This window comes from Chenopodium quinoa, unplaced genomic scaffold, assembly GCF_001683475.1.
Source record: "Chenopodium quinoa cultivar QQ74 unplaced genomic scaffold, ASM168347v1, whole genome shotgun sequence".
Classification (NCBI taxonomy): domain Eukaryota; kingdom Viridiplantae; phylum Streptophyta; class Magnoliopsida; order Caryophyllales; family Amaranthaceae; genus Chenopodium; species Chenopodium quinoa.
Window position 1 is genome coordinate 1,585,419 of NW_018744066.1, and position 26,846 is coordinate 1,612,264.

At 36.5% G+C, this 26,846-nt stretch overlaps 2 protein-coding genes across 2 annotated transcripts; one reads left to right on the forward strand and one right to left on the reverse strand.

The window, feature by feature from the left end:
- Window positions 1–154: 154 nt before the first annotated feature.
- LOC110690946 (probable protein phosphatase 2C 6) lies at window positions 155–6,343 on the reverse strand. Its single transcript, XM_021867866.1, has 4 exons — window positions 5,889–6,343; window positions 2,636–2,923; window positions 2,103–2,208; window positions 155–1,073 (listed from the first exon to the last, which is right to left on the reverse strand). The coding sequence occupies exons 1-4, from the start codon at window positions 6,255–6,257 to the stop codon at window positions 757–759; spliced, it is 1,080 nt and encodes a 359-aa protein (XP_021723558.1). The 5' UTR covers window positions 6,258–6,343; the 3' UTR covers window positions 155–756.
- Window positions 6,344–13,276: 6,933 nt separating this feature from the next.
- Window positions 13,277–19,122, forward strand: LOC110690947 (25.3 kDa vesicle transport protein-like). Its single transcript, XM_021867867.1, has 6 exons — window positions 13,277–13,434; window positions 13,581–13,787; window positions 15,549–15,709; window positions 15,824–15,970; window positions 18,388–18,464; window positions 18,678–19,122. The coding sequence occupies exons 2-6, from the start codon at window positions 13,600–13,602 to the stop codon at window positions 18,759–18,761; spliced, it is 657 nt and encodes a 218-aa protein (XP_021723559.1). The 5' UTR covers window positions 13,277–13,434; window positions 13,581–13,599; the 3' UTR covers window positions 18,762–19,122.
- Window positions 19,123–26,846: the final 7,724 nt, after the last annotated feature.

Here is a 26,846-nt window from a genome sequence, read left to right on the forward strand (position 1 = left end):
TAACTTCTCTGCAACCCTTTTTAACAAAATTCCTAACTTCGCTACACCCCTTTTTAACAAAATTCCTACTGTACAGAAAAGAAAAAAAAAATAATAATAGAGGTCCAAAAGGGAAGATAATACATACAGTAATTCAGAACAGGGAACCAGCCAATGTCACTAAAAAAGAAAAAAAAATATGGTGTTATAAAAAAGATTTATACCTCCAACATTGTTTTAGTAGCACATACTCCATAGCATGATAGCATTACATAACATTCACTACATTAGTAGTACATAACTATACATGACCTTAACTATAAAAAAATTTGCAAATGAATACACTGAAGGGAGGCATTCAAATCCGGTTAGATTATTGAGCATGAACGACAATTGGCTGCAGCTGATATTTACAGGATCAGAGCTTGAAGCCGAGGCAACATCTTGATGTCTTCAGCTTTTCATTGACACCAGAAAAAATGATAGCATCATTGCTAAACATCGATAGTTTGTTTAAATTTTCCTATTTCATATTTTTGTCATTTCCACTTTCGGAAAGTTTGGATCAAACCAACTAAAATAGAGGGTTGCTCCAATAATTTGCAGTAATACAATTTTGAAAGTCAGGAGCGCTATTTCACCAGCAGTGTCAGCTTTGTACAGTAGAAAATAATAGCTGATGATGGCTGCCTAAAAATATCTAGAAAGCTTCGTTGGAGCTTTATATTTTCTCAACAGACCTCAAAGAAATGAAGAAAATCAATATTCAATACCCTGCTATGTTTGTTTCTTTGCTTGATTTCTTCTCCTCGATTTCAGATCAACGACTATGATTGAGATGTTATCAGAACTGTTTCTCCCAATAGCAAGCTGCCTGAGATTGTCAGCAACCACTTGTGCAGGACAAATTTCACTGGATACTGTGGACCTTCGCATTCGCCTAAGGAGGCGGCGTGCAACCTGGCCTACCTCATCATTTGACATGACATCCCAAAGCCCATCACTTGCCAATATCAAACACTCGTCTTCATCACTTCTCGTCATGAAAGTGATCTCGGGCACTGAAATTATGTAAGGGCTCATATACCTATCACCTGAAACAGAAGTAATGCAGCACATTAGAATCCAAATGCAAAGCCAAGTAGCTAATATATAAGTTAAATGCAATCAACGGTTCAAAATCTGAGTATTAAGTGAACGAGAGCTCGTATTTGAGACCAGGTTTCTTAGATATCTTTGAAGAAAAGAACAATGAACAAGAAATGACTTGAATTGCAAGCAGTCTATGTACCAATAGTACGGAGTAGATACACATACTTGAAGCTCTACGATGGATGATGGTTTACAACTTTATGCCCACCTGACAACCAATTTGGTAAAAAGGTTTATTAAGAAGTACTTGGTTTGACATGATTTTGTTGTTATTTCTTTGTCAGAACTCCAGAGTAACAAACAGGTAGCTGTACAAGTTAAAATCCCATCTCCGATCAAAAACTAAAGCATCCTCAGAAAGTAGTTAAAGACTTAAATTAATCAAGGGACTCCAGCAAGCAAAGAAGTGAGCCTGTAGTCAAAGAAATTATAAGGGAGCAACTGCTTTGAAAAGCCTAGTCCTTTGCTTAGCAATTATTGATTCATAAGCAGGGTAGGGCCAAATCCACTTACTAAGGCTTCATTGAGCTAAGTTCCTTCCCCACTCCTTTTCATTCATTTGTCCTAGTAAGGAAATTCTTATTCGCAATGATGTATTGCATTGCCTTATGATAATGCGTTTCCTAAATACAAGAGCCACAGTGACTTGTTGAAGTTCCACAGGAAGTTACGAGAATGCAAAACAGGGCCAAAATATACCAAGCTTGGTCCTTCACAAGAATTAAGGATTGCTCTCTATCAACACACACAGAATTGGGATCAACAAAGATTTTCTGGTATTGCAGAGACAGCAATAGATGACAGGTGCAGCCTTTATTTTATTTTCAGTTTTTTTTTTTTTTTTTTTACTCCAGTTTGTTGTGCCAATGTGATAAAAAAATAAAAAGAAGTTCTGCAATGACTGGCAAGAAATGTGTACATTTAAACGGGTCATGTGAAGGAAAATCGTAAGAGTTAGTGAAGAAAAGGACCTATAGCTCGAGACATAGCAAGGACTCCAAGCACCCTAGCACCATGCCAGTTTATGACTCTCCCACCCTCTCCTTCAATTCTCGATAGTTCATCAGCTCTATCTGGCTGTAAAACACACAGACATGTTTTAGTGACAATCATAGGAAATTGCGAAATTGAACAGCTAATTAAATAGTTATTATACAGGTACTACCAGTCGCCAAGAGCAGGCAATGATGAGCATGCAATTGTTAGCACTAAACACAAGATTTTTCAAGACATGCATGCATTGTGAACACGAGGACAGGTTTACAAGAGCACTCACCTAAAATGTGGAATGTCTATCAAAAACAGCTGACTTTTCTCTAGCAGACGAAATTAACTAATGGCAATTCATGTAGCGAAGTCTGCACCCACAAATGCAACTAAATGTAGGAATAGACAACATCTTACTGTGCAATGCTAATCCTGAGGTGCTTTTAGCACCCTTAAACTAAGAAATCATTTGCATATATCAGACACATAAGAGAGATTAGGCGTCAACTTGTCTCACCTTGTGATCAACAGTCAAAGGAATGGTCTGTGTCCTTCTACAAAGAACAGCCCTTGAATCCCCACAATTGGACAAAATGATCTGACAACCAGAAACAACTGCTACAACAGCCGTGGATCCAACCATCTCTGAGGCTTTAGCTTCTGAGACAACCTTGTCATCGGCTCTCCGGAAGCCACTGGAAAATACTTGTTTCCACTTCTTCTGCCACTCCAATCCATCAACTCCTTCCCCATTTAACTCCTCTGCTATAACCTCATGCATCTGCTCGGCACAGAAGTCAGCAACCTGCCAACAAAGGGAGGAAGGATTTTCACATCAACATATGGAAACACACTTATGTATATTGATTCTCCCATAGGAAGGGTGGAAAAGAGGAGGGGGGGGGGGATGCAATGTGGATATCTGCAGAGTATATGTGACCTGTGTGGCCTAAACTTCACACACTGGGTCTCAAGTATGAAAATGATTGACAAACTTCCGTGCACTCATTATAGAAGCTATCAAACATTCACTTTGCCAATGTTTCAAAAGATTAATTAAAATAATCCAGTATTTGCCATGTTATACCCAAGTGTATATCTTACAAGATGATGACAATCAAAACAATTGCTGAACTCAGGATCAAAACTAAAAGGGAATAGCACAAGCCACATTTCTAATTGAACCAAAAAATTTAGATAACCAATAGAAAGGAAAAAAAATAAAAAAATAAAAAAAAGGAAACAAAAAATAAAAACGAATTCTCTAGATGAGCTAGCTATATTTATTTATAAACATATTACTCCCTCTATAATTTTACTACTTTACCTGCTTAAAATGTCAGGGGTGTATTTTCAAAATTAGAAAATTTTACCCTATTTGGTGATATAGATGTATAAAAAAATGCAGTCAAGTGGAATCTTGTGAGATTTGTTATAATATTCATTTTTAGAATATCAACTTTAAGTCAAATCTAATATGTAACCAAATATATATTTTGTACATCCACCTATACAAAACCGTGAATTACAGATTTTGGCTGTGAATAAAGATATTGTTCCGAATGTTCTCTTACAAAGACTTTTATATACATAATTTTACAAAGTATAAGCACATATGGAGTACTCTAGAATTTCCTTCTTCACACTTTCAACAAAATTGTAAAGATATGTAGACTTCCGATTATTTATATAGTATATGTCTTTGCTGCTTAATGGTTAATAAAATGGAGATATTAAATTTCATAGGAACCTTCATAATATTCATATTAGCTGGAACATCGTGTTGGGTTGGTCAAAGCCATCATAAACATGTAGCAGTTGGAAGCTAAAAAGCAATCAAGGTGGCTCTCTTAATGGAGAGATTTAGATCCATCCACATCCAGAAAAAAGATTATCTATGTTATTATATTCTAATGAACTTTCATGGACCTCCTTATTGCTTGCCACGTATGAGTCTAGATGTTTAATTAGCTTAAACAATACCAAATTTCTGGTCATATACTTTTAGCATTTGTTTAATCTTAAGCTAATCAACATCCAACCAGAAGCAGAAAGAGATCAGCTCAGTCAACTTTTGAGAAATAAGAAAATATCTAAACATAGAATACACATAATTAGTAAGTCTAGATTTGTCGTTTACTATATCCTCGCTGGTTCCTGTTATTTTACCATTGAAAGCACTAGCTTACCATAAATTTTTATTTTTAAAAGATGACTTGCCTATTTTATAACTGGTATTTAAACTTTCAGGTCTACCACAAATGAGCACGGCGTACAACCCAAGAAACTACCAAATAATGAAGCTTTTAAATTTTAAGCATGAAACCAAACTACACACCTTTCAAACAAGGGAAAAAAATATACACCAGAAAAAGGGAACAAAATTATCCTGCTCCGACTGATGTACAGCTAAAACAGGATCCAGGTTGCCACAAGGTTAGAAACTACAGAGGTTCTGAAAACAAGATATTACGAAATAATATATAGTAATAAGATACTTAAAGGAGGAAACGGAAAGAAAAGGCAAGTCCAAGGAACCAATAGCCAACGTCTAAGGACTGGAACAATAACACGTGGCTGCTGCGGGATAAAGGTGCCATCAGTTCTATTTAATTTGTAAGAAAGCTCAACAACTTGTCATCGTGCTCATAGACCAATAACAGGATGCAAAAAAAAACTATATTGGTTTACCGGCTACTATATTTAAGATCACAAAACAGCAATTTAAAATCCTCTCTGATTATTCAGGTAAAGAATCTTTACGGCACACACCAATCCCAACATAAATTGGTTCAAGCTAATAATTACGAAGTACATATATATTTAACAGTATCAATCAAGGATTCAAGGATCAACCAAGATTGTTCTTTCTACCATCCAAAGAAGTCATTTTTTGGCAGATTTCCGCAATTGATTAGACCAATTACTCAGCAGCTGTCATCTACTTCATCACTGCAACATAGTATACCCGCAATTCCAATTCTACCTAAGGTTAAGCCGTTAAGGCCATTTAAATCCTATTCCCATAACGCGCAAGGGTATAAGCATCATGATTGGTACTCCTTATACGTAGTAAATAATAAAGTTAACCGCATGAATCAATCAAGTAAAATTTCAACTTATTACCATTGCCAAGTTTCATATGTGATTATTGGAGGTAGTTCCTAGATTTTCAACAAAATTTCAATCATTGCACCAACTAGACACTCACGAAAATGTCTTCTTCCTGATAAAAACAATTCAAACTAACTGATTTCTTCGCGTATTTCTCTATTCATACACATAAAAATACACCAAATTTGATCATCATGTTTCATAGAACACCCACAGCTTATTCTTTATTCAGCGTTCTTTAGGTTTAGAACGAGCGACAAAGAGCAATGATGAAGACGAGATTGGGATTCAATCCCTCGAAAACATTACTAACTACACATCCTGATCGCCTGATCTACACTAGAATACTCAAATTCCAAAAATCATCTAAGATTTGCAATGAGAAACCAAAGTCTACAATATTTATATCAGAATTTCACACCAAACCCCAAAATTCACACTAAAATAACATTTGCATCATAGTTTCATACTTCGTATCGTAGATGATAAATCATTACTACGATTATTTATTACCGCCTACCAAACAAGCCGTTAATAACTGTAATTCAAAACTCACGATATTATAAAACTCAATTTGTATAATAATAGTAATAATTTAAAAAAAAAAAAAAAAAAAAGTGATAATAATTAGGAAGAAGAGAAAGAAGGAAGAATACCTCGGGACCACCATGACCATCAAAAACACCGAAGAAATGAAGAGGAGAGAGTTCAAGGGAGGTTCTAGAAGCAGGAGCAGTACAACCACCCACGTGAGAGCACGTGCTGGAGACAAACCCAGGGACCACCGCAACAGCATCCTCCATTTCAGCTCTCCGACCAATTACACAGGTATATCCCCAGGTAACCCTATCATGTCTCCCAACACACTTCTCTCTCGCCGGAGATTCGCCGGAGATTCCAACTACTGTCTCCGAAATCTCGCCGGAACTTCCGCTGCTCATCGCCGACGACGACGAAGATGATGATGACATCAACGCTTCTTCGCCGGAGAACATGGAGCTCTCGTCGGAGGAAGAGGATTCCATTGATGGGGGAGGAGAGAGAAAGTAGAGAGAGAAAGGAAGAGGAGAGAGAAAGTTGGGAGACGAGAAGAGAGGAAAGGGAGAAGGAAAGAGGGGAGAATAAAAATGAAGAAAAGAAAAGGGGGGGTGGGGGATTGACGAATCAGGAAAGGGCACGTGGAGGAGAGAGAAAGTAGGTTTTTTAATTTTGGGGATTTTTTTTATTTTTTATAATTTTTGAATAAAAATGGAAAATGACTTGAAATTAATTTGGGATGATTAGATTTTGGGGCATAGTGAAAAGTCGTACTTGTTATTTCAGCTGCTTTTTGGCTTGTCTACGCCACGTGTCTTTTTTCTTTCTTTTTCTTAGTTTTAATTTAATGTCGGTTTTTTTTTTTTTTTTGTAAGATCGTGATTTTGTGCTCCAATCAGCAATCAGTCGTCACAATTTACACGACACTTTCGTAGATTAATTTTTTTTTTTTTTCTTTTTTAGAAATATAATTTCGTATTCATTCCTTAAAATACAAACAAATTCCCTATTTCCTTAAAAAAAATTAATGAAAAATGATAAACACAGGTATAAGCGTTATATATAAAAAAAAACTCAAAAAGGAAAGATTGAGAAAAGTTTAACATCAATTATACCGATCTGCACATCATTTTAATCATGAATTCTCAGCTTAACTCCATTTTGGGAGTATATTGAATGCTTATACAGTTATACATAATGCTAATGGTTACATACTTCCTCCGTTCTTTTTTTATTGCACCATGAGGGATTTCACGCTTGCCAACGCATTTTTTTGGCTATGAATAGCTTCAATTATACTTTTGTAAAAATTATAAAAAATTGATATTTGAAAAGAAGATTTCGAGACGAATCTAACTAGATCCCACATGACTATATTTTTCCGAATGGATAAATAAAAAATGATGGTCAAAGAAGTTTAAGTGAATAGTGTAAAAGTCCTAATGGTGCAATAAAATAAAAACGGGAGAAGTATATTATTACCCTTAATTTATTAAAATATTAGATAATGATGCATCTAAAGAACTTTTTTTTTTTGAAAAAAAAAGTTCTTTCGCGTTAGAATTCATGATAAAATACTGACCAATAATACTAAGTCCGTTTCATATTGTTTGCAATAATTAAACGTTTTTCACTTACAGTTTATATCAAATCTTTACAAATAATAGGAAAGAGAGGTATAATTTATCTTTACGTGATATATACAATAATCGGAAATAAAAACTTGATCTTGAATGTATATCCAATCTCCATGCATCACATCCATGGGAGACTTGTCCAATCTCTTGAAATGGAATGGCTTTTGTGACATCGATTGCAATCAATTGTCGTGATTGAACTCTAATTTTCAAATTGTGAAAAGATCTGATTCATATACACATTTGTATTCGTTTCTAACCAGGTATTTAAGAGATTGGAAATCTTAATTAAGGATAGTAAAGAAGTGTGTTTGAGCCTTGAGTATGTGGACCTCTTGGGAGCTCAACCAATCTTCTTATTGTTTTACTCTAGTTGTAGAATAGCCAACTTCAAGAAATGAGACAGGCATGTTCTCAGTGACTGAACTAAGCTGAACTGAACTTATTAGAGCTGAACTGAACTGAATTGAATTGAAATAAACTTATTAGAGCTGAACTGAGCTGAACTTATTAGAGTTAAGTTGAACTGAACTTATTAGAGCTGAACTGAACTGAAAATAATCGTATAAGAGTAGACCCTTACTCCGTATGATTTATCAGTGGTTTTTAGTGATTTTATTATTGATAATAAAACAAAAATGGACACTATTTTATTTTTGTGATCTTGTGATTTGTTATAATGTTAAGGTAAAGTGATGAACTTTGTTTTTTTTTTTTTTAAAAAAAAAAAGTTAAAAGATGAACTTTAAATTTTGTATACAGTAGAAATATTGTCAATCCTAACACTTAACACGAATGTATTTTAGCCCTAGAAAATACAAGAATCTTTGCCCCGTCAGCTTTTAATTCCTGGCTACGCCTTTATTTGCTATGTTGAGTAATAATAATTTGATGATATCTACTCATAAACTTGAAAAAAAAAAAACAAAAAACAAAAAACAAAACAAAACAGAGCCTTAACATTATTAACCCATATATCAAAGGTATCCACAATAATGTAACCAGTAAATGAGTGATGACCAAGATTTTCACTCATTCTTTAAATCTTCCTTTGGATTCCAAAATATATAACTAGGGTACGTGTCATATAACAAAAGCATCAAGGGCCCACAAAACGTTTTTTAACTTGACCTTACTTTTCATAAGTCAAGTTTATATCTTGGCACCTTTTGCTTATCGCCTACCCTCTAAACCTAGGCTAGAAAAAAACTTTAAATAGCTACAATCTTAATTGTCCATTTGTACAATGTACTTCCAAATCGGACGGTTCAATTTTGTTCATTTAAAAAAAAACGTTTCGTTTCGTAATTAAAGTGAATTTCTATTGAGTGCACAACAGAACAGCTCATTACTGTGGACCCCATTCTAAAACAAAAGTCAACATCAAACGATGATACGTCATTTTTGGTTCTACCAAAAATCTTATTTGGGCTATTCATATGTTTACACGTTATGATGATTTATTTGACAAGTGTCCAAATTGTTTTCCTAAAGTTTTGGATTAAATCATTAAAGTACTAGTAAAGAAAAGGATTAGGAAAAAGAAATGTATATTAATTAAGATTTATACGTTGTTTATTTGATTAGTCATCTAAATGGATTGGTCTACTACATATACCCGTTTTCAATTTTTGGTTTTGAGACTTCAAAAGATAATTAATCATATAATTGTCAAGTTATACAAAACTGGACTATTTAGGCTACTATGAGGGCGGATTTTGATTTTAGTTTTTTATAAGATAAACATTGCATAAAACTATGAGGTCGGATTTTAATTTTTTAAGTGTATAATTTTGATTTCGACATTCAATTTACTAGTATTTTATTTTAAAAGGTAAGATGAAAGACACTATTAAACCAACAACTCTTACAAGTTTAGCCAGTCCAACACTACAGGTCAGCGCTTGAGAGTAGACGAGGGAGGTAAGGGAATTCCCCTACTTCCAAGTATTTTGTAGTTAGTAGGGTTCGAACTTGTGACAAGGTGAGTTCCCCACCAAGCAAAACTTAGTATTTCAACTTTCAATATACAAGTGACACAATTACTCCGTATATTGAAACAATGTATGTATGTTGTATGTATATCAATTCGTTTTAATTATGTGATAACAAATAATCATTAAAGTTAAATCGCTGCTGATTTTAATTAGGCGAAAGTGAAGTACAAAAGGAGCAGAGGAATTCATACATTTAAAAGATTAACATCTCATAAGAGTGTCTCCAACGAGCTAGCAACACGCTAATTGCCAAATAAACTTTCCATTCAACATATGTAAGATTTCAAGCAAACTCGCTTTGTTGCTAAGTTGTGCCGCATTGATTAGTATGAATGTATGATGCAATTATAGTGAATTGAAATAACTTGTGTATGTTAGTTTAAGTCATCTTAATTCAGTGATAGCGAAAACACGGGAAGAGAATGAAAACTCGCAACAATAATAACGAACAAAAAACATCTAAACAACTAAACAAGTATGGTGGTAATTAATATACATTCTGCTTTGCTAACAGATGGCATGGTTGAGACATAAAACACTATAAATGAGTTCGTTGGCTGACCTTGCCAATTTTTCACATGAAGAAAAGTCTCTCACGCTTTCGAAGAAAATTCGTTTGTCTGTTGGTTACCCTCCATTCGCCACGTATACTAGTATAGGAACTTCCATTTTTATTAATTTATTTTTTCCTTAATTGGAATAGTTTTTGATGCAACGTTTTGTTGGAATATAGTAAACCCTTTTTATTTTATTAATTTTATTAAGTGTTATATTTTGATCGACATATGTAGTATAATTTTGTACAACTTATTTGATTTAAATAAAATAATAGATAAATGAAGTATTTGGAGTATTAAAATTTTGTATTACTGCGTTGTAGAAAGATAAGGGGTTAATAATCTATTGAAAAATAATGAATGTAGGAGAAAAAAATGTAGATTTTTAGCAAAAAAATAAAAATAAAATTGTACTTTATAACACTTATTAAAAATTTAAAATATAGGGCCTGTTCATATTTACTTATTTTCAGTTCAGTTCAGCTCCAATCAGTTCAGTTCAGTTCAGCTCTTAATTTCTCTCTCTCATAAAATATTCATTTCAGCTTAGTTCAGTTCAGTTCAGTTCAGTTCCAATCAGTTCAGTTCAGTTCAGCTGCATTCAGTTCAGTTCAGTTCAGCTCAGTTCAGTAAATATAAACAGGCCCATAATTACATTTGATAAGAGTAATTATTAAAATACGGAGGGATTATGAAATTTACATTTGTTTTACTATTATTTTCTATTATAATCCAACATTTTTCTATTTTGATTTTTTAATGTTGTGTTTCACACTTTAGGTTTGATGTATGTACGTTACAGTGTTTATACATGTATGATGAATTGTTAGTAATTTATTATTGATGATTATTAGTATTATTAGGGTGTGATACAAAAGCAAAAGGCTTTGCTTATTGTCAATGATATTTTTTGTCGTTGATACTTTTGCACATCAGAAACATCTTCGTCATATTGTATTATTGTTGAAGCTTTTATTTCTCAATTTAATATTAATCCAATAATTATATGTTGGTTAATAATAATGTCAAAATTTTAGGATGATTAAGAAATTTTCATAAAAGTGTACCTAAATTTTCATCTTTGACTTATTATTTTAGTAAGGTGTAATTTTAGTGGTTCACAATTAACTAATTGTATTAACGAAATTTCCATCTCAAGTAACAGTATATCTCAACTCCAAAAATTGACTTCACAATCTTACAACGTAATTTAATTGGCAGAAAATGTAGGGATAAGATGTAAGCTTGAAAATTGTGGAGTGGTAAGTATAGAGTACAATTCATTATTCAATTATTTGTACTTGTACATGGTAAATCATATTATATTCGAGCTTTAACGAAAACATAAATACCGCCTTCATTTTATATTTTTTGCAACTTTAAATATTTTATATCTCACAAATAATATCCTAAAATTGCAAAAAATATAAAACAGACGTGTAAGAAACTTCTAATGAGGCTAATCTATCCATATATTTATATACTACCAAATTCTTGCAATGTTCTACTCCATACCTTGGAAGGAAGAAAATCCGTGGTTAAGAAATTGGCATCATATGCATGTTTTATATGCGAAAATTAAAATTACGTAAGAATTGTTGATTGAATATCTTACCTAGCTTGGGCCACAACATCTACAAGATTATTGCTTACCGTTGCACTTATTTAAGATAATATAGTTTATAAAATTATAATATAAGCCCAAATGTTCTTAAATGGACTCAAATCACTCAACACCTATAATTTAGCACTTTCTTTTATCGTTTTGTACTAGCTATACCACTAAAAGAACACCAAAATCAAATATGATGGTGAATAACTTTGGCCTTTGCATTGGGATCATTTTAGAGTTGGATCATTGTTCTTGGGAAATTCTAGATTTGTAAAATAGTTTATGGGTCATGTTTTTTTAAGGTTTTGTACAATGACAATTTGTTATCCCCAAAAAAAAAAAAACAAAAAAAAAAAAAAAACAACTTTATATTTGAACTTGACATTAATCTTGTCCATATCAATAAAATGACCAATAAGAATTAGCATAATTTTTCACGCGATTGATGATATTATTTTAATGTAAAAGTAGGACCAATTTTAATGCTATTGATTTATAATCATTTATTTATTTATCTATTTATTTATGTATTTAATTATTTATTTGTTTTGTAACAGTTAGAACATAAACAAATCCAAAAGAAAGCGTTAGCCAATTGGACTATTCCTAACATGGGCTATCAAACTATGGGCCAAGGCTTATTTGATTGCTCGGTGAAGATTGCAAATTGGGCCTAACTGCCCAAGGTATCTAAGAAAGAATAGGAGAGAGAGTTCTGAATACCACTTATGAATAGGGATGACAATTTAATCCGAGTTCGATTCAAATTCGATCCGATCCGAAGGAAAAAATCCGATTCGAATCCGTTTAAAATTAGTCCAAATTCGAATCCGATAAAATAGATCCGAATCCGAATAGGAGGTAGATCAAACATAAGTTATGTAACAATGGAAATTCTATTCCAAAACATTTGGAATATTGGTACAAGACTACAAGGAGTGAGATTCTCAAACTTATTAGGTGTTTATTGTATTTTCTATTTTTCAAAACAAGTCGATATAAGTATAAGCAAAACATGAGGTTCAACATTAGTAGACTACCCTTCGTTTGTGATTAGAGGTAAAAGATGAGATATTAAATGTGTTGAAAACCCGTGACAACAACTTGACCTACGTGATAAATCGTATTAAAATCCCTGACACAACTTTAATAAAAATCACTAGGGTGGTTGACTAGTTAAAGATGTTAAAGTAATATTTTCAAGATACTTACCCATTAAAACTAGAGATTATTTATTATCCTAGATTCATTATATTATTTGGTCAATTCATTCTTGACCAATCCTTAACTTGCTAGAATATTAAAGCTACGAAGAATTAACGTGTATATGCTACTTCATGTCTTTAAACTGTGCTAAAAAGCTAAATGTTCATCATTTTGGTTGAAAATCCCCAAATTTGAAGCTCTAATATGTTAAATTTCGAATTCTTACTCAATTTTTAGCAATCATCGTTAACTTTCAACACTAACCCAATCCATTTATTAAGCGAAAAGACTCGTATTCATCCACGTAAATTAATGGGTCAAAAAGCCTAAGCCCAAAGGCCCAAAAACCCAAAGGGTCCAACCAAAAAAATGTAATCCTCAAAATTAAATTATTGTATTTTTCCTCTTTCACCCGCTCTTTTTCTTTTTACTGCTTTTTCTGGATTACGAGTGATTAAAATTGTTTTTTTTTTCTTTCTCTTTTTCTTTTATTCTTTTTTTAATGTTTTTTTCATTAAAAAAAAAAACTTAAAACCCTACAAAATATTTATGTTCATTTCCTTCGGAAAAATCAACCACGTTTTTCCAATTCTCCGAGATCTTCACGAATTCTAAGCTCAGAGATCTGAAGATCATCGATTTGAATTTTGTTTCAGGTAATAATTCTGGAATTCATTTCGAATTTGCATTTAAATGTTCATCATTTTGGTTGAAATTCCCCAAATTTGAAGCCCTAATTTGTTAAATTTCGAAATCTTTTTCATTTGATTTGATTTTTGTTGCGATTTGATTTGATTTGCAGTTGATTAAAGTAGGAAAAAATGGTGAAGTTAACGATGATTGCTCGAGTAATGGATGGTCTACCATTAGCAGAAGGATTAGATGATGGGCGTGATGTGCAAGATGCTGAATATTACAAGCAGCAAATCAAAGCTTTGTTCAAAAATCTTTCGAAAGGTCAAAATGATCCTTCTAGAATGTCTGTTGAGAGTGGACCTTACATATTTCAGTATCCTTCATTTTTTTTCCAGCAATTTTTGATTGATTACATGCAATGTGTAAAGTTGAGTGCATTGTAGTTGTGTAGATGTTAATTGTGTTGTTCTGTTGGTTGTTAATTGTTAGGAATGGGAGAGAGATGGCGGTCGGGGGTACGAGTGTTTGGGATTCCGTAATCTCTCTCTTTTTCGCTTTGTGTAATGGTGTAGTATATGAATTTTAGGAAGAGGAGCATTTGGATTTGAATTGCACTATATGCAGTTATGGCTTGTGTTGATGAGGTGCTTGTAAATTGTTTGAAAATTGGAGGGAGGCGGCGGTAGGAGGGAGATGAGAGCTTGGGATGCTCGTATCTTTCTCTTATGTTTGCTTCGGGTATTGATTGTTGTATTTTGCTAATCATGAATTATAGGAAGAATGAGTCTTATTGATGGTGTTTTGATGATGAGTAGTACTTATGGGTTGATCGATGGCAGTTGTTTAACCAGTCTAAGTTGGTATGGGATAAGGTCGTGGTTTCGTATGGTATGCCCCCTTATAAGGTGTCCTTTTGGTTTTGTCATCTGATCAACCGAATTTCAATAATCAACGTAGATTGGTGATATGGCAAGATGAGAAATTTGTGCGACTATGTGTTCCTAAATGAGATGTTAATTTGGGATAGAGAATTCCTTTAAGTGAGGTAGCATATGTTGATCTCTCTAAATCCTACCCTGCGGGAGCTACATTGTGCTGTTGTTGAGTTAGGCCTATGGCCTTATTGGCTGAGGTCTGGATTCTGTTTATTTGGTCGTGCCTTTTGTTTTTGTGTGAGAACGAGTTACTCCATATCTGTTAATTGTCTGAATGCTTTTTATTGATAAACAGGAATGAGTTTTGCATCAGATGTAGGCTGTTTGTATTGGTGTGCCGGTTGATGTGTTAATCTTGCTTTAGTTAGTTTCTTATAAAAGATTACTATGTAGGTAGAGAATAAAATCTCATGTGTACTCAGTTACTCACACTTGTTTGGATAGCTAGATAAAAGAGGAATTGAAGCAGAGGGAAAGAGATGGAAGGGTAGGGGAAAAAGGGAAGGGGAATGTGGAGCTCAATTTTTTCTCCAAATCTCTCTATTTTTCGGAGGGATGATGTTTATTTAAGGCAGGGGACAATGAATCTCTCCCCCAAGCCCCAACCTGTTATCCAAACAAGGGACTTGTTCCCTTCTGTTCTCTCTTTACCAAGAAAAACCAAAGTGAATCTTCAGTGCTGAATTTGCTGGTCCCTGGTGATTTACTGATTATGGAGTTATGGACCCATTTGACATCTTCTTTAAAATTAGAGTGTTCTGCCTATGCTTCTATGCTTGTGCTTTTTTCTCCAATTAATAAAATATGGAGGTGTCTTTGTTTTAAAAGAAAAAAACACACGTTGATCATATTCAAGTGCGCTTGTGTAGCTTGGTCTGAGACTTCTTACTATCGGAACCTTTTCTGTGGCATTAGGCCTGCTATCTGCACTTCTATCTGCAGCTTTTTCCCATATTATCCTTGATTCCATGCCAGTTGAATTTCCTTTACTGATTGTTAGCAAATGTTGTGTATATATTGACTGTTCAATGTTTGGCTTTCTTTTCTCCTTTGAAGTGTTGAAATGCAACTATCGTACATTATTATGATGGTTAATCCTGCCAATGTGCTCTCCCTCTTTAGCTGATAGTCTGATACTGCCGTGACAAACTAGTGCTAGTATATTTTGATTTCAGTATGACCTTAACATTGGGTAACAGCTATATCATTGAGGGCCCTGTTTGTTATTTGACAATGTGTGATCGGGCTTACCCAAAGAAGCTTGCATTTCAGTACCTGGAAGATCTCAAGAGTGAATTTGAGCGTGTAAATGGGAATCAGATAGAAACTGCTGCTAGACCTTATGCGTTCATTAAGTTTGGTATGTTAATTAGTTAATGTCCTGTTTGTTTTTGCATTTGCTTTTGGTTCATGACTTCAAGAAACTGTGCCACTAATTATATTTTTTCATAATATTTATTGTTTCCTTCTAAAGATACATTTATACAGAGAACAAAGAAGTTGTACCAGGATACCCGTACCCAGAGGAACATTTCCAAACTGAATGACGAACTCTATGAAGTGCACCAAATCATGACCCGAAATGTGCAAGAAGTCCTTGGTGTTGGAGAAAAATTGGACCGTAAGTCACACATGCCCAACACATAATTTCTTTTCCTGAACCTTTTTCTGCTCAACAGATCTTGAAACTTTGTTTGCAATGCTTCCAATATATTATACCGCAGCAATAAGCTAGGCTTTTACGACAGATGTTTCCTAGATTTGACTGGAAATATCCTAGGATGCCTTACCCATGAATGGACTTTCGAGTGACATGGTAAATTGTGTACATTAGTTCTTGTTTTTGAGCAATGAAACTGGAGAGTGCATGAGAGTTTGCAGTGAATAATAAAACATAGAATAGTTGATAGCATTGCTTGAAGTAAGACTAGTATTCTTGTTAGGCTGTTTTCTGAATAAGATACTAAGATAGCTAATAGCTGTGGAGAGGAAGGGCATGCTAGACCATCATTCTTCTTTGCACATTAACTATCTGCAAAATCATCAAGTTCTTCTGGTGTTTGGGATGGGTTGGATAAGAGTCAATAGAATAGTGTTGCGTGGTGTTGACCTATAAGCTGAAGATATTGTAGGCTTGTTGTACTGTCTAGCATAGTTGTCCTAGAATATGTATGCAGATTACTGTTTTTTTTTTTTTTTTTTTTTTTTTTTTTTGGGGGGGGGGGGGTTGATGTTTTATTTCTTTGACATAATTTACTTAAAACCGCAGGCAAGACCTTCTGTATGTAGCAATTTTACTTCGAACTCTCTCTTGGTGAGCTGCTCTAGGAACAATTTGGAAGGCTGTGCCTCTCCTCTTAGCTTTTCTCATGGATGAATTATGCCTGAAGTCTGATTATCTCCATGGAAGTTTACTTTTTTCCAATTTTAGCTTGTAGACTAGTTGCCTCAGCCCTCACTTGCCTCCTTTCCAACTTTGTTTTGAAAACAAAGTACTTCATTCTAAGCTTAGCTATCTCTAAGTATCATTTTCACTTTTCTTGATACTATCTTTTATGAATGCCGTCCTAGTAATTGATAGGAAGAGTTGCTGTTGTTGAATTGCTCTTTTCCCTTTACTCCATAGTCCTTAGGCATAGATGTATGAAATTTACTGTCACTTTCTCTGGGTTATATATATATATATATATATATATATATATATTTTGGGCCAATGCTAAATCTCCTGTTCATCTCTCTCTCTCTCTCTCTCCATGGTATCAAGGTATAAAACTTATAATCAAGGAGTCTTTAAAATAGCTGTGCCTTGCAATGAAGAATAAATGATCTGGATGTAAAATTGATGATATTTTTCTTGGCACTGGACCATGAACACGTTTTATGACATCACTTTTTGATTCTTTAGCTTAGATTCTGGTTATATTATGAACAAGCGATTTGTCTTTAAATGGTTATACAGGTATGGCCGTATGGGACATGGCAACCGAATTAGAAGATGGCATTTTCGATTAATTGGATATGAAATAATGCAAGTTTTGCATGCCAAAGGATGTGAAATGAATTAATTGCTGGCTGTAGGCCTATGAAGGAATTAGGTGTCCATAGAAATATTTGTGTAGTGTAAACTGTTGGATTTAAACCTGAAATCAAAATCTAGAATGCATGTAAATAAACTTTTTAGCTCTATATGCCTACTTATTCAAGCCAACTCAAGTTGTAACTGTTCATTTTTTGCCTTATTTGAAATTAATTTGGGAAATTTAAGGCTGGGGAAGGGATTCGATATTTAATACTTCATAACTGGGAATATGTGGAAAAAAATTGTAAACATTTTTGCTCTTTTTGGACGGGGACCATGGCTGAAAATTTCAGGGGTGGTTTCTTTTTTGCTGCCTCTCTGTATGGTGAACTGAATTGATTTTCAATTGATAAACATCTTTTTTGAAGCTAAGATTTTCTCCATAAGGCCATAGATGACACCTGTGGGAATTGTTTGCAAATTAGGATGGTGATAATCTATTATGTTGGAAGGCAGCTGAAAATGCATTTATGTGTGTGCTTTCCATATTCCATATTTAATAATAGAAAATAATTCTTGGTGAGTTTGTTCATAACATATTTCCATATTTGGCAGGCCATTGATACTTTTTTGCTTCTTTGTTTGCTTGCTTGCTAGCTAGCTAGCTTAATTTTCGCTCTTGTTCTGCTTCATTGCATGCTTGTGTGTGTTCCTGTTTGTCACTCCTTTACCTTGCTTAGTTGTTGCTATGTTGTCTATGTGAACTGTTTTAAATGTTTCTTTTGCCATTATTTAGCGTAACTGATTATTTTTCCTTCTCTTTTGAGGCGAATCAGCTTTTTTGTTCACCTCCTACTGTTAGTTTGCACTTTAATTGGTATCACTATGGTATCTTTGTTCTTTTTTCTGGGGGTGCTTGATAAAAAAATTCCTTAGCTATTGGCTGAGATAAGTTGTGTATATCTACTCCTAATGTCTTGCTCTGTGTTGTTTAAATCATTTTTAATTCACTTCTGCAGAGGTCAGCGAAATGTCAAGCCGCTTAACATCTGAATCACGGATTTACGCTGATAAGGCAAAAGACCTAAATCGACAGGTTAGTTTTTACAGCACTTAAGGTCTTCTAATCTGTAATTGTTAAAGTACTGCTGCAGATTTTGAACCTAATGACTAAATGCAGATCACATCTTTTTCTTGTTAACTACCTATGTGAGAAAACTGTTATCCCTTTATAAAAATGTTGGCAGTTATTTGTCGAATGGAAGTAGTATGTTCAAATATTATATATTGATCTATTGTGAATTTGTAGGCTCTGATCCGGAAATGGGCGCCTGTAGCAATTGTAATCGGAGTTGTGGTGCTACTCTTCTGGGTCAAAAAGAAGATCTGGTGATGCACTGGCCTTTTTTGGCTTCCTGAAAAACTATTCAGACATATCTGCTGATTACGATGTTTACTCTTTAAACATATGGGCAACCAGTCAACCACACTACAGGACTAGGCTTCTTATTCGGTGTCTGGAACTAGATAGACACGAAATGTTTTTTCAGTGATATGGAAAAGCTATATATATGCATGACTTTGTTGTATATCATATAAACTCCATTTTGATGTCAAAATTCGAGATAGTGAAACTTGAAAGCTCAAAATCCATAGTAAATGGGCTTTCTGCGAATTCGAGTAATTTTGTTTTTGTTAAATAGATTCGAACATCAAAAAACTGTTTCTCTTGGTAGTTTTATTCTCACTTGTCAGTTGTCACTACCTGAATTATTTAGTACTTCGCATTTTTTAAAATTGTAAATCTTTTACTTTTATATTTGGGTACTTATAATCTATACACAAGTTTGACATTTAGTACATTTACATTTAAATATTTTTTGACAGACGTTTTTTTTGCTTACAGTAGTAAAAGCAATTGGAATTTGATTTTGTTAATCCAGAATTTCAGATTAGTTTCATAACCTATGCGGGTCGGGTTTGGGTTGGGTCATGCTTGAGTCGGGTTGCGTCGAGTCATACTTCTTATCGGGTTTGGGTTGAATTTAGGCCGGGTTGATAACAGGTTGGGTGAACAATAGGTCGGGTTTAATTTGGGTTAAAACGGGTTAGGGTAATTCTAGGGTTCGAGTCAGGTTCGGTTCAAGTCAATAATTTGCGGGTTAGAATCAGGTCGGGTCATTCTCGAGTTTGAGTCGGGTTCGGTTCAAGTCAATAATTTGCGGATTATAATCAGATCGGGTCATTTTCAAGTCGGATCATTCTCGGGTTCGGTTCAAGTCAATAATTTGCGGGTTATAATCAAGTTGGGTCATTTCCAAGTCGGGCCATTCTCAGATACAAGTCGGGTTATGTTTAAGTCAATAATTAGAAGGTTATAATCAGGTCGGGTCATTTCCAAGTCAAGTCATATTCGGGTTCAACTAAATATAAAGAGATTATTATCATTTTTATCAAGCAAATTATTTCCTTTGACTATAATATATATGGCAATATACTAGGGAACTATAGTCTATAATTTAGGAAGATAATTATCTCCTTTGACCATACAACAAATATATATTATATTTAACTCTTAAATTTGAGGATGATGCTCCTTTCTTTTGCAAGCGTGGACCGACTTGGTCTACCAAGACAAAATGCTTTGATCAACAATAATAAAGAGGCCTAAATTCTATTTAAGGTGATTTGAAATCGGGTCAGGAACAATTTGGGTTGAATTTAGGTCGGGTCAATAACAAGTCGTGTTAATTTCGAGTCGGGTTAGTAACAGATCGGATTGAATTTTTGGGTTGGGTAAGTAATAGGTATGGTAAAATTCGGTTCCGGACAATAACAAGTCGGGTTGAATTTGGGTCATGTCAATAACAAGCCGGGTTAATTTCGAGCCCGGTTTTGTAACAGATTTTAGGAGATACATCTCGGGGTCAAATAATGCCGTTAAAACAATATATGATCATTATATGTTATCATAAATGTTCGAGTTAGGCTTGATTTAATGAAATCGGTGCAATTTGTAAACCGATAAATTGGTCGTTTAAAGGCAAATTGAATGGTTCCACCCATCCACTTGGACTCCCGGAGGGTATTAGAGACCATGGTAAACATTTTGACAATTTTTATTTCCGGGCAAAAAAAAGTAAAAAATTTCCAAAATTGAAGGCTTAATCCATGTTTTTTTAAGAAATTTTGGAGGTTTCAGGACGCTATGTTGAAAAGACTTGAGATTTTAGGGAATATATCTTGGGATCATATAATATCGTTTGGAACCATTTATGATCATAATTTGTTGTCATAAATGTTCGTAGTAGGCTTGAGTTAATGAAATCGGTGCAAGTTGTAAATCAGTAAATTGGACGTTTAGAGGCAAATTGGTGGTTCCACCCACCCAATTGGACTACCGAAGGGTATTAGGACCATGGTAAAAATTTTAGGAATTTTTATTTCGGACGAAAAAAGTTAAAAAATTCCAAAATTAAAGGCTAATATCCACGCGTTTTGAGAAATTTATAGGTTTCGGGGCCCGAAGTCGAAAAGTTTTGAAATTTTAGTGGATACATCTCGGGGTCATATAGTAATGTTTTAAACCATAAATGATCATTATATGTTGTCATAAATATTTGTGGTAGACTTGAGTTAATGAAATCGGTGCAAATTGTAAACCAGTAAATTCGCCATTTAAAGACAAATTGGATGGTTCCACCCACCTAATTGTACTCCAGTATTGTATTAGGGACCATTGTAAACATTTCGGTAATTTTTATTTACAGGCGAAAAAAGTCAAAAAATTCCAAAATTTAAGGCTAATATCCACGCTTTTTGAGAAATTTTGGAGGTTTCGAGGCCCGGTGTCAAAAATCCTTTAGATTTGGGATACATCTCGGGGTCATATAATGCCGTTTGGAACCATATATGATCATTCTATGTTGTCATAAATGTTCATGGTAGTCTTGAGTTAATGAAATCGGTGCAAGTTGTAAACTGGTAAATTGGCCGTTTACAGGCAAATTGGATGGTTCCACCAAGGCATTTGGACTCCCGGGGAGTATTAGGGATCATGGTAAACATTTTGGCAATTTTTATTTTCTTGCGAAAAAAGTCAAAAAAATTCAAAAATTGAAGGCTAATATCCATGCTTTTTTAGAAATTTCGAAGGTTTCGGAGCCCGGTGTCGAAAAGAAATGAGATTTTAGGGAATGCATCTCGGGGTCATATAATGCTGTTTGGAACCATAAATGATCATTATATGTTGTCATAAATGTTCATGGTAGGTTTGAGTTAATGAAATCAGTGCAAGTTGTAAACCAGTAAATTGGCCGTTTAAAAGCAAATTGGATGGTTCACCCTACCCAATAGGACTCTCTGAGGGTATTAGGGACTATGGTAAACATTTCAGCAATTTTTATTTCCGTGCAAAAAAAAGTTAAAAAATTCCAAAATTGATGGCTATCCATGTTTTTTGAGAAATTTTTGGTTTCAAGGCCAGGTGTCGAAAAGGCTTGAGATTTTAGGAGATACATCTCGGGGTCATATAATGCCGTTTGGATTTTATCACTATATGTTGTCATAAATGTTCGTGGTAGGCTTGAATTAATGAAATCGGTGGAAGTTGTACGTAAATCGGTAAATTGGCCGTTTAAAGGTAAATTGGATGGTTCCACCCACCCAATTGGACTCCCAGAGGGTATTAGGGACCATGGTAAATATTTCGGCAATATTTATTTTCGGGCGAAAAAAAGTAAAAAAACTCCAAAAATTAAAGGCTAATATCCACGTTTTTTGAGTAATTTTGGATGTTTAGGGGCTCGGTGTCGAAAAGGCTTGAGATTTTAGGGGATAAATCTTTAAATCATATAATTCCGTTTGAAACCACATATGATCATTATATGTTGTCATAAATGTTCGTGGTAAGCTTGAATTAATGAAATCGCTGGAAGTTGTAAATCGGTAAATTAGCCGTTTAAAGTAGGGGTGAGCATGGGACAGGTATCTGTACCGTTAGTACTAACAGTTCGGGTACCCAATAAACAAAATCACTAAAAGTGATACCCATAACCGGAACCGATAAGTTCGGGTACCCGGACTCCGGGTACCCGGATTTTCGGATCGGTTATCGGGTACCCAATAAGATATCTAATAATGATAATTAAATTTAATTATGTAGTTATTATGATATAATTTACAACTAATTAACAACAATACCATATGATCTTGACCCAGTTATTAATAATATTACTTGATTAGGGGATTTTGCTCCCACCAATCGGAATGCGCCACGTGGGCCATTCAGGTCCTGCCAAGTGTCCCCCAGTTGGACCTCTCAGGGCTTGCCACGTGGCACACGCTTATTCGTCCACCCTGGACCTATTATGTCATGACACGTGGCATACTCCATGCCTAATGGAGAAGTCGGCCACCTAGGCCCAACTTCCGAGGGAAGCCTAATCAGCCTAAGGTTAACCTAAACCTAGGATTGACACGTTTCCCGAGGTTATAAATACCTCCCTTAATCCTCATTAAGGGAGATTACACACATTAAACACTCTCACCTAGAGAGACCCAATCACTTTAATTTCCGCATTAATTACTCCTTAATCAAGTACTAACTTGACCGTCGGAGGCGGATCTCCAATCATCCGGAGCATCCGTTTGTTTTGCAGGTACAGGCGTCCGGTTCCAGTCTCGGAATTGTAACTCTCCCGCAGGACATCAGAAAACCCCGAAACATTTTGGCGCCGTCTGTGGGGAGAGTACTTCTGAGATGGCATCCACATTTGTACCGGCTCCTGAAGAGAGACGTCCCCTGGACGACCCTCTAGTTCAGTCGGACCACGATACTGAGAATGAATTTGAAGTTGAAGCTCACACAGCTTCAGACGGGACCCTAAGGGCCCGACGTACCCATCATACCGAAAGGAGGGAACGGGAACATCTTCAAACTGGAAGTGAGCCAGCAGGCGCACCGCCTGTTCGAAAGCAGCCGACTGATAGGTCTGCTCCCATCACAAGGAACGAACTCATGACCTTCATGAGGGACTTCAAGGGAGAAATTCAAGAGTTGATCAACAAGAAGCCGCCTGCTCTGGACAAGGAGCAGTCGGCTAAGAAACCCTCCACTTCACGGAAGAGGAAGCCAGTTCAAGGGCGAGAGGCGACCCCTCATCCTAAATCTAGGAAGTGGGAGCCACCTGCCCTTGATTTCACAAAATACCATTTTCCTACTCCAGGAAAGAGGAAACCTGTTCGTCATATTCAGGCAGACGGGTCGAGGAAAACATACACAGATGCTCGGCTACTGCTAGAGCAGAAGAGGAGTGACCGATTGTCAGAGTCGGCTTCTACTTCAAACTTCCAAGACAGTCTGCGCAATACCTCGATGAGGCATACTCAGTCGTATCATGAGAGTCAGTCAGGCGGCACCTCCCGTCAGTCCGGCTTTCATAACGACCAGGCGGTACCAAACTTACCGTTTGTACCGCAACAACAGTATTTTTTGCAGCCACCTCCGTTTGGTGGACATGCAGCAAAAAATGTCCAACCTATGGCTGGCAGCTACGGTTGCTTAGACTTGGCGAACAGCCGTCGGCCTTCTCCAAGGAAATTACTGAAGCCGCTCAGCCGGCCAAAGTGAAAAATGTATTAGTAGGCGCCTATGACGGCACTACTAACCCAGAAGACCATCTGATGGCATTCACCAACCTGATGTACCTTCAAGGGTTGGATGATCCCACTTGGTGCAAGTGTTTCCCAGCGACTCTCAAAGGAATCGCACAACAATGGTTCGGCAACCTGCCGACTGGTTGTGTAAATAACTTCAGGACGCTTGCTTACTTATTCACCTCCAACTTCGCCATGAACATCCCTGCGAAGAAGACGACCCTTGATTTAGGAACGATTCATCAGGGCGAGAAGGAGGGGCTTCGTTCTTACATCAGGCGGTTTAACCTGATGAGAATACAGATTCAAGGGTTACCGGATGAAGTAGCCTACACTGACTTTTTCACAGGTCTCAAAGACGGGTCGACCTTCAAATTTGATTTGGTCCGAAAGAGGGTGGCGACTCTTCAAGAGGCCTTAATTGAAGCGGAAGCCTATATACAGGCGACTGATCTTTGTAGTACGGTAAAGCAGTCAGACAGGAAAAGGTCCGACAAAAGAGAAGGACGACAGAAACAGTCGTCAAACAAAGACGAGAAGAGAAAAGAAGTCTGGGCGGCTGATTCCTCTAAACAGTCGGCCCAGAAGAAGAAAGAATTCAAACCATACTCCCCAAAGTATGCGTTTAACAAGGATAGCCAATTTATCCTAAAGGAAATCAAGGGACGGATCTCAATTGAGAAGCCGGTCCCCATGAAGGGTTCTGCAAACAACCGGAACCAAGACAAATTCTGTGATTATCATGAAGATGTTGGTCATCACACCAATGAATGCATCAGTCTCATGCGGTATCTGGACCGCCTGGATGAGCAAGGTGATCTTGACACTTATGTCAAGAAATCTACGGGGAACAATTACTCGAAAAAGCAGTCGGCCAAAAAGAATCAACAGGCCGACAGCTCCGATACAGATGATGCAGTCGTCTACACCATTGCAGGCGGCTTCTCAGGAGGCGGCCCCACTATTAGGGGCAACAAAGACAATATCATACGGCTAGATGTAAATTCCGTTCACCAAGAACGGCCAGCCAAATATTCATTTCCTGAGATTGTCATCACTGAAGAAGATCTAGGAGGGGTAAGAGGGCCGCATGACGACCCTATCGTTATTGAATGTAAAGTGGCCAACCAGAGAGTTGGCCGAATCCTCATAGATACCGGAAGCTCCTCAGATCTCATCAGTAGCAAATGTCTATCGAAACTAAAATATCAGACTGATTGCATACATCCGGCACCCCACCCTTTAGTAGGGTTTGGAGGAGGAGTCGTCCACCCAGTGGGACGAGTGGATTTACCCATCCGCCTGGGTGAAAAAGGGGAAGGACGACACATGGTAGTCCGGTTCCTGGTAGTAGAAGAACTCTCGGCCTACAACATGATTCTGGGACGACCAACCCTGAATAATTCTAAGGCTGTTATAATCCCATCTCTTATGTTGGTCAAGTTTGAGAGGGATAATGGAACAGTCGGGTCCCTAAGGGGAGATCAGAGGATGGCCCGAGAGTGCTATCTCTCGGATGTCAAGCCCACCGTTATGACTGCTGGGTCGAGTGGTGGAAAAATAGACCTTGACAATGTCAAGGAGAGTGCGCCTGCTCAAGAAGCAGGCGGCAAGAAGAGAAAGGCATCCCAGACGGGGGCCGCAAGAAAAGACAGAAAATAGCAATCATTGGCAGAGGAGCGGTCGGATGAATTCCGCCCTCAACCAGCTGGTGCGCATACGGACCTGATCTTAGATGACTCGCGTCCTAACAGAACAGTCAAAGTTGGGACGACTGCTCTAAGGGTCCTGAATGACGACTTTCACAAATTGTTGAAAGAATACAAGGACATCTTTGCATTCGAAGTCCATGAAATGCCAGGCATCAGTCCTGATCTGGCGGTACATAAACTGGCCGTGGATCCGAAAAAGAAGCCGGTAAGGCAGAGGAGGGGAACCATGGCGAAGAAAGAAGTCAGGCGGCAGCCGCCGAAGTTAAAAAATTACTTGATGGAGGGTTCATCCGGCAATGTTACTTCCCAGACTGGGTTGCAAATGTGGTGCTTGTTAAAAAGCCAAATGGCACCTGGCGAATGTGTGTAGACTACACAGACTTAAACAAGGCGTGCCCCAAAGACAGTTACCCTCTGCCTAAAATTGATAACCTGGTCGACTCAACAGCCGGCCATGCTTTGATGAGCTTTATGGACGCCCACTCTGGTTTCCATCAAATTCCTTTATGGAAGAAAGATCAAGAGAAGACGGCCTTCGTCACTGATCAAGGGTTATACTGTTACACGGTCATGTCGTTCGGTCTTAAGAATGCCCCGACCACTTTCCAGCGAATGATAAACACTGTGTTCTTTGATCAGATTGGGAGAAATGTCGAGGCATATATTGATGATATGATTGTCAAGTCTAAACTTCAGAAAGATCATCTGTCGGACCTCCGAGAAACTTTCACCACACTCAGGCGGCACCATGTCATGCTCAATCCCAAGAAATGTGTCTTTGGAGTTGAGTCTGGGAAATTTCTCAGATTCCTTATCAATCAGAGAGGAATAGAGGCGAACCCTGAGAAGGTGCAGGCGGTCATCGACATGCAGTCGCCTCGTACCATCCGAGAGGTTCAGAAGTTAACAGGTTGTCTGGCGGCCTTGGGAAGATTTCTAAGCCGATCAGGCGACAAATGCCTATACTTTTTCCAGGCAATTAAGAAGAAGGCAAGGTTTGAATGGGGGCCGGATGCTGAGGTGGCCTTCCAAAAATTGAAAGTTCACTTGCATTCCTTGCCGAGGCTGGTCAGCCCTTTACCCAAAGAAGTACTTTACATGTACCTGGC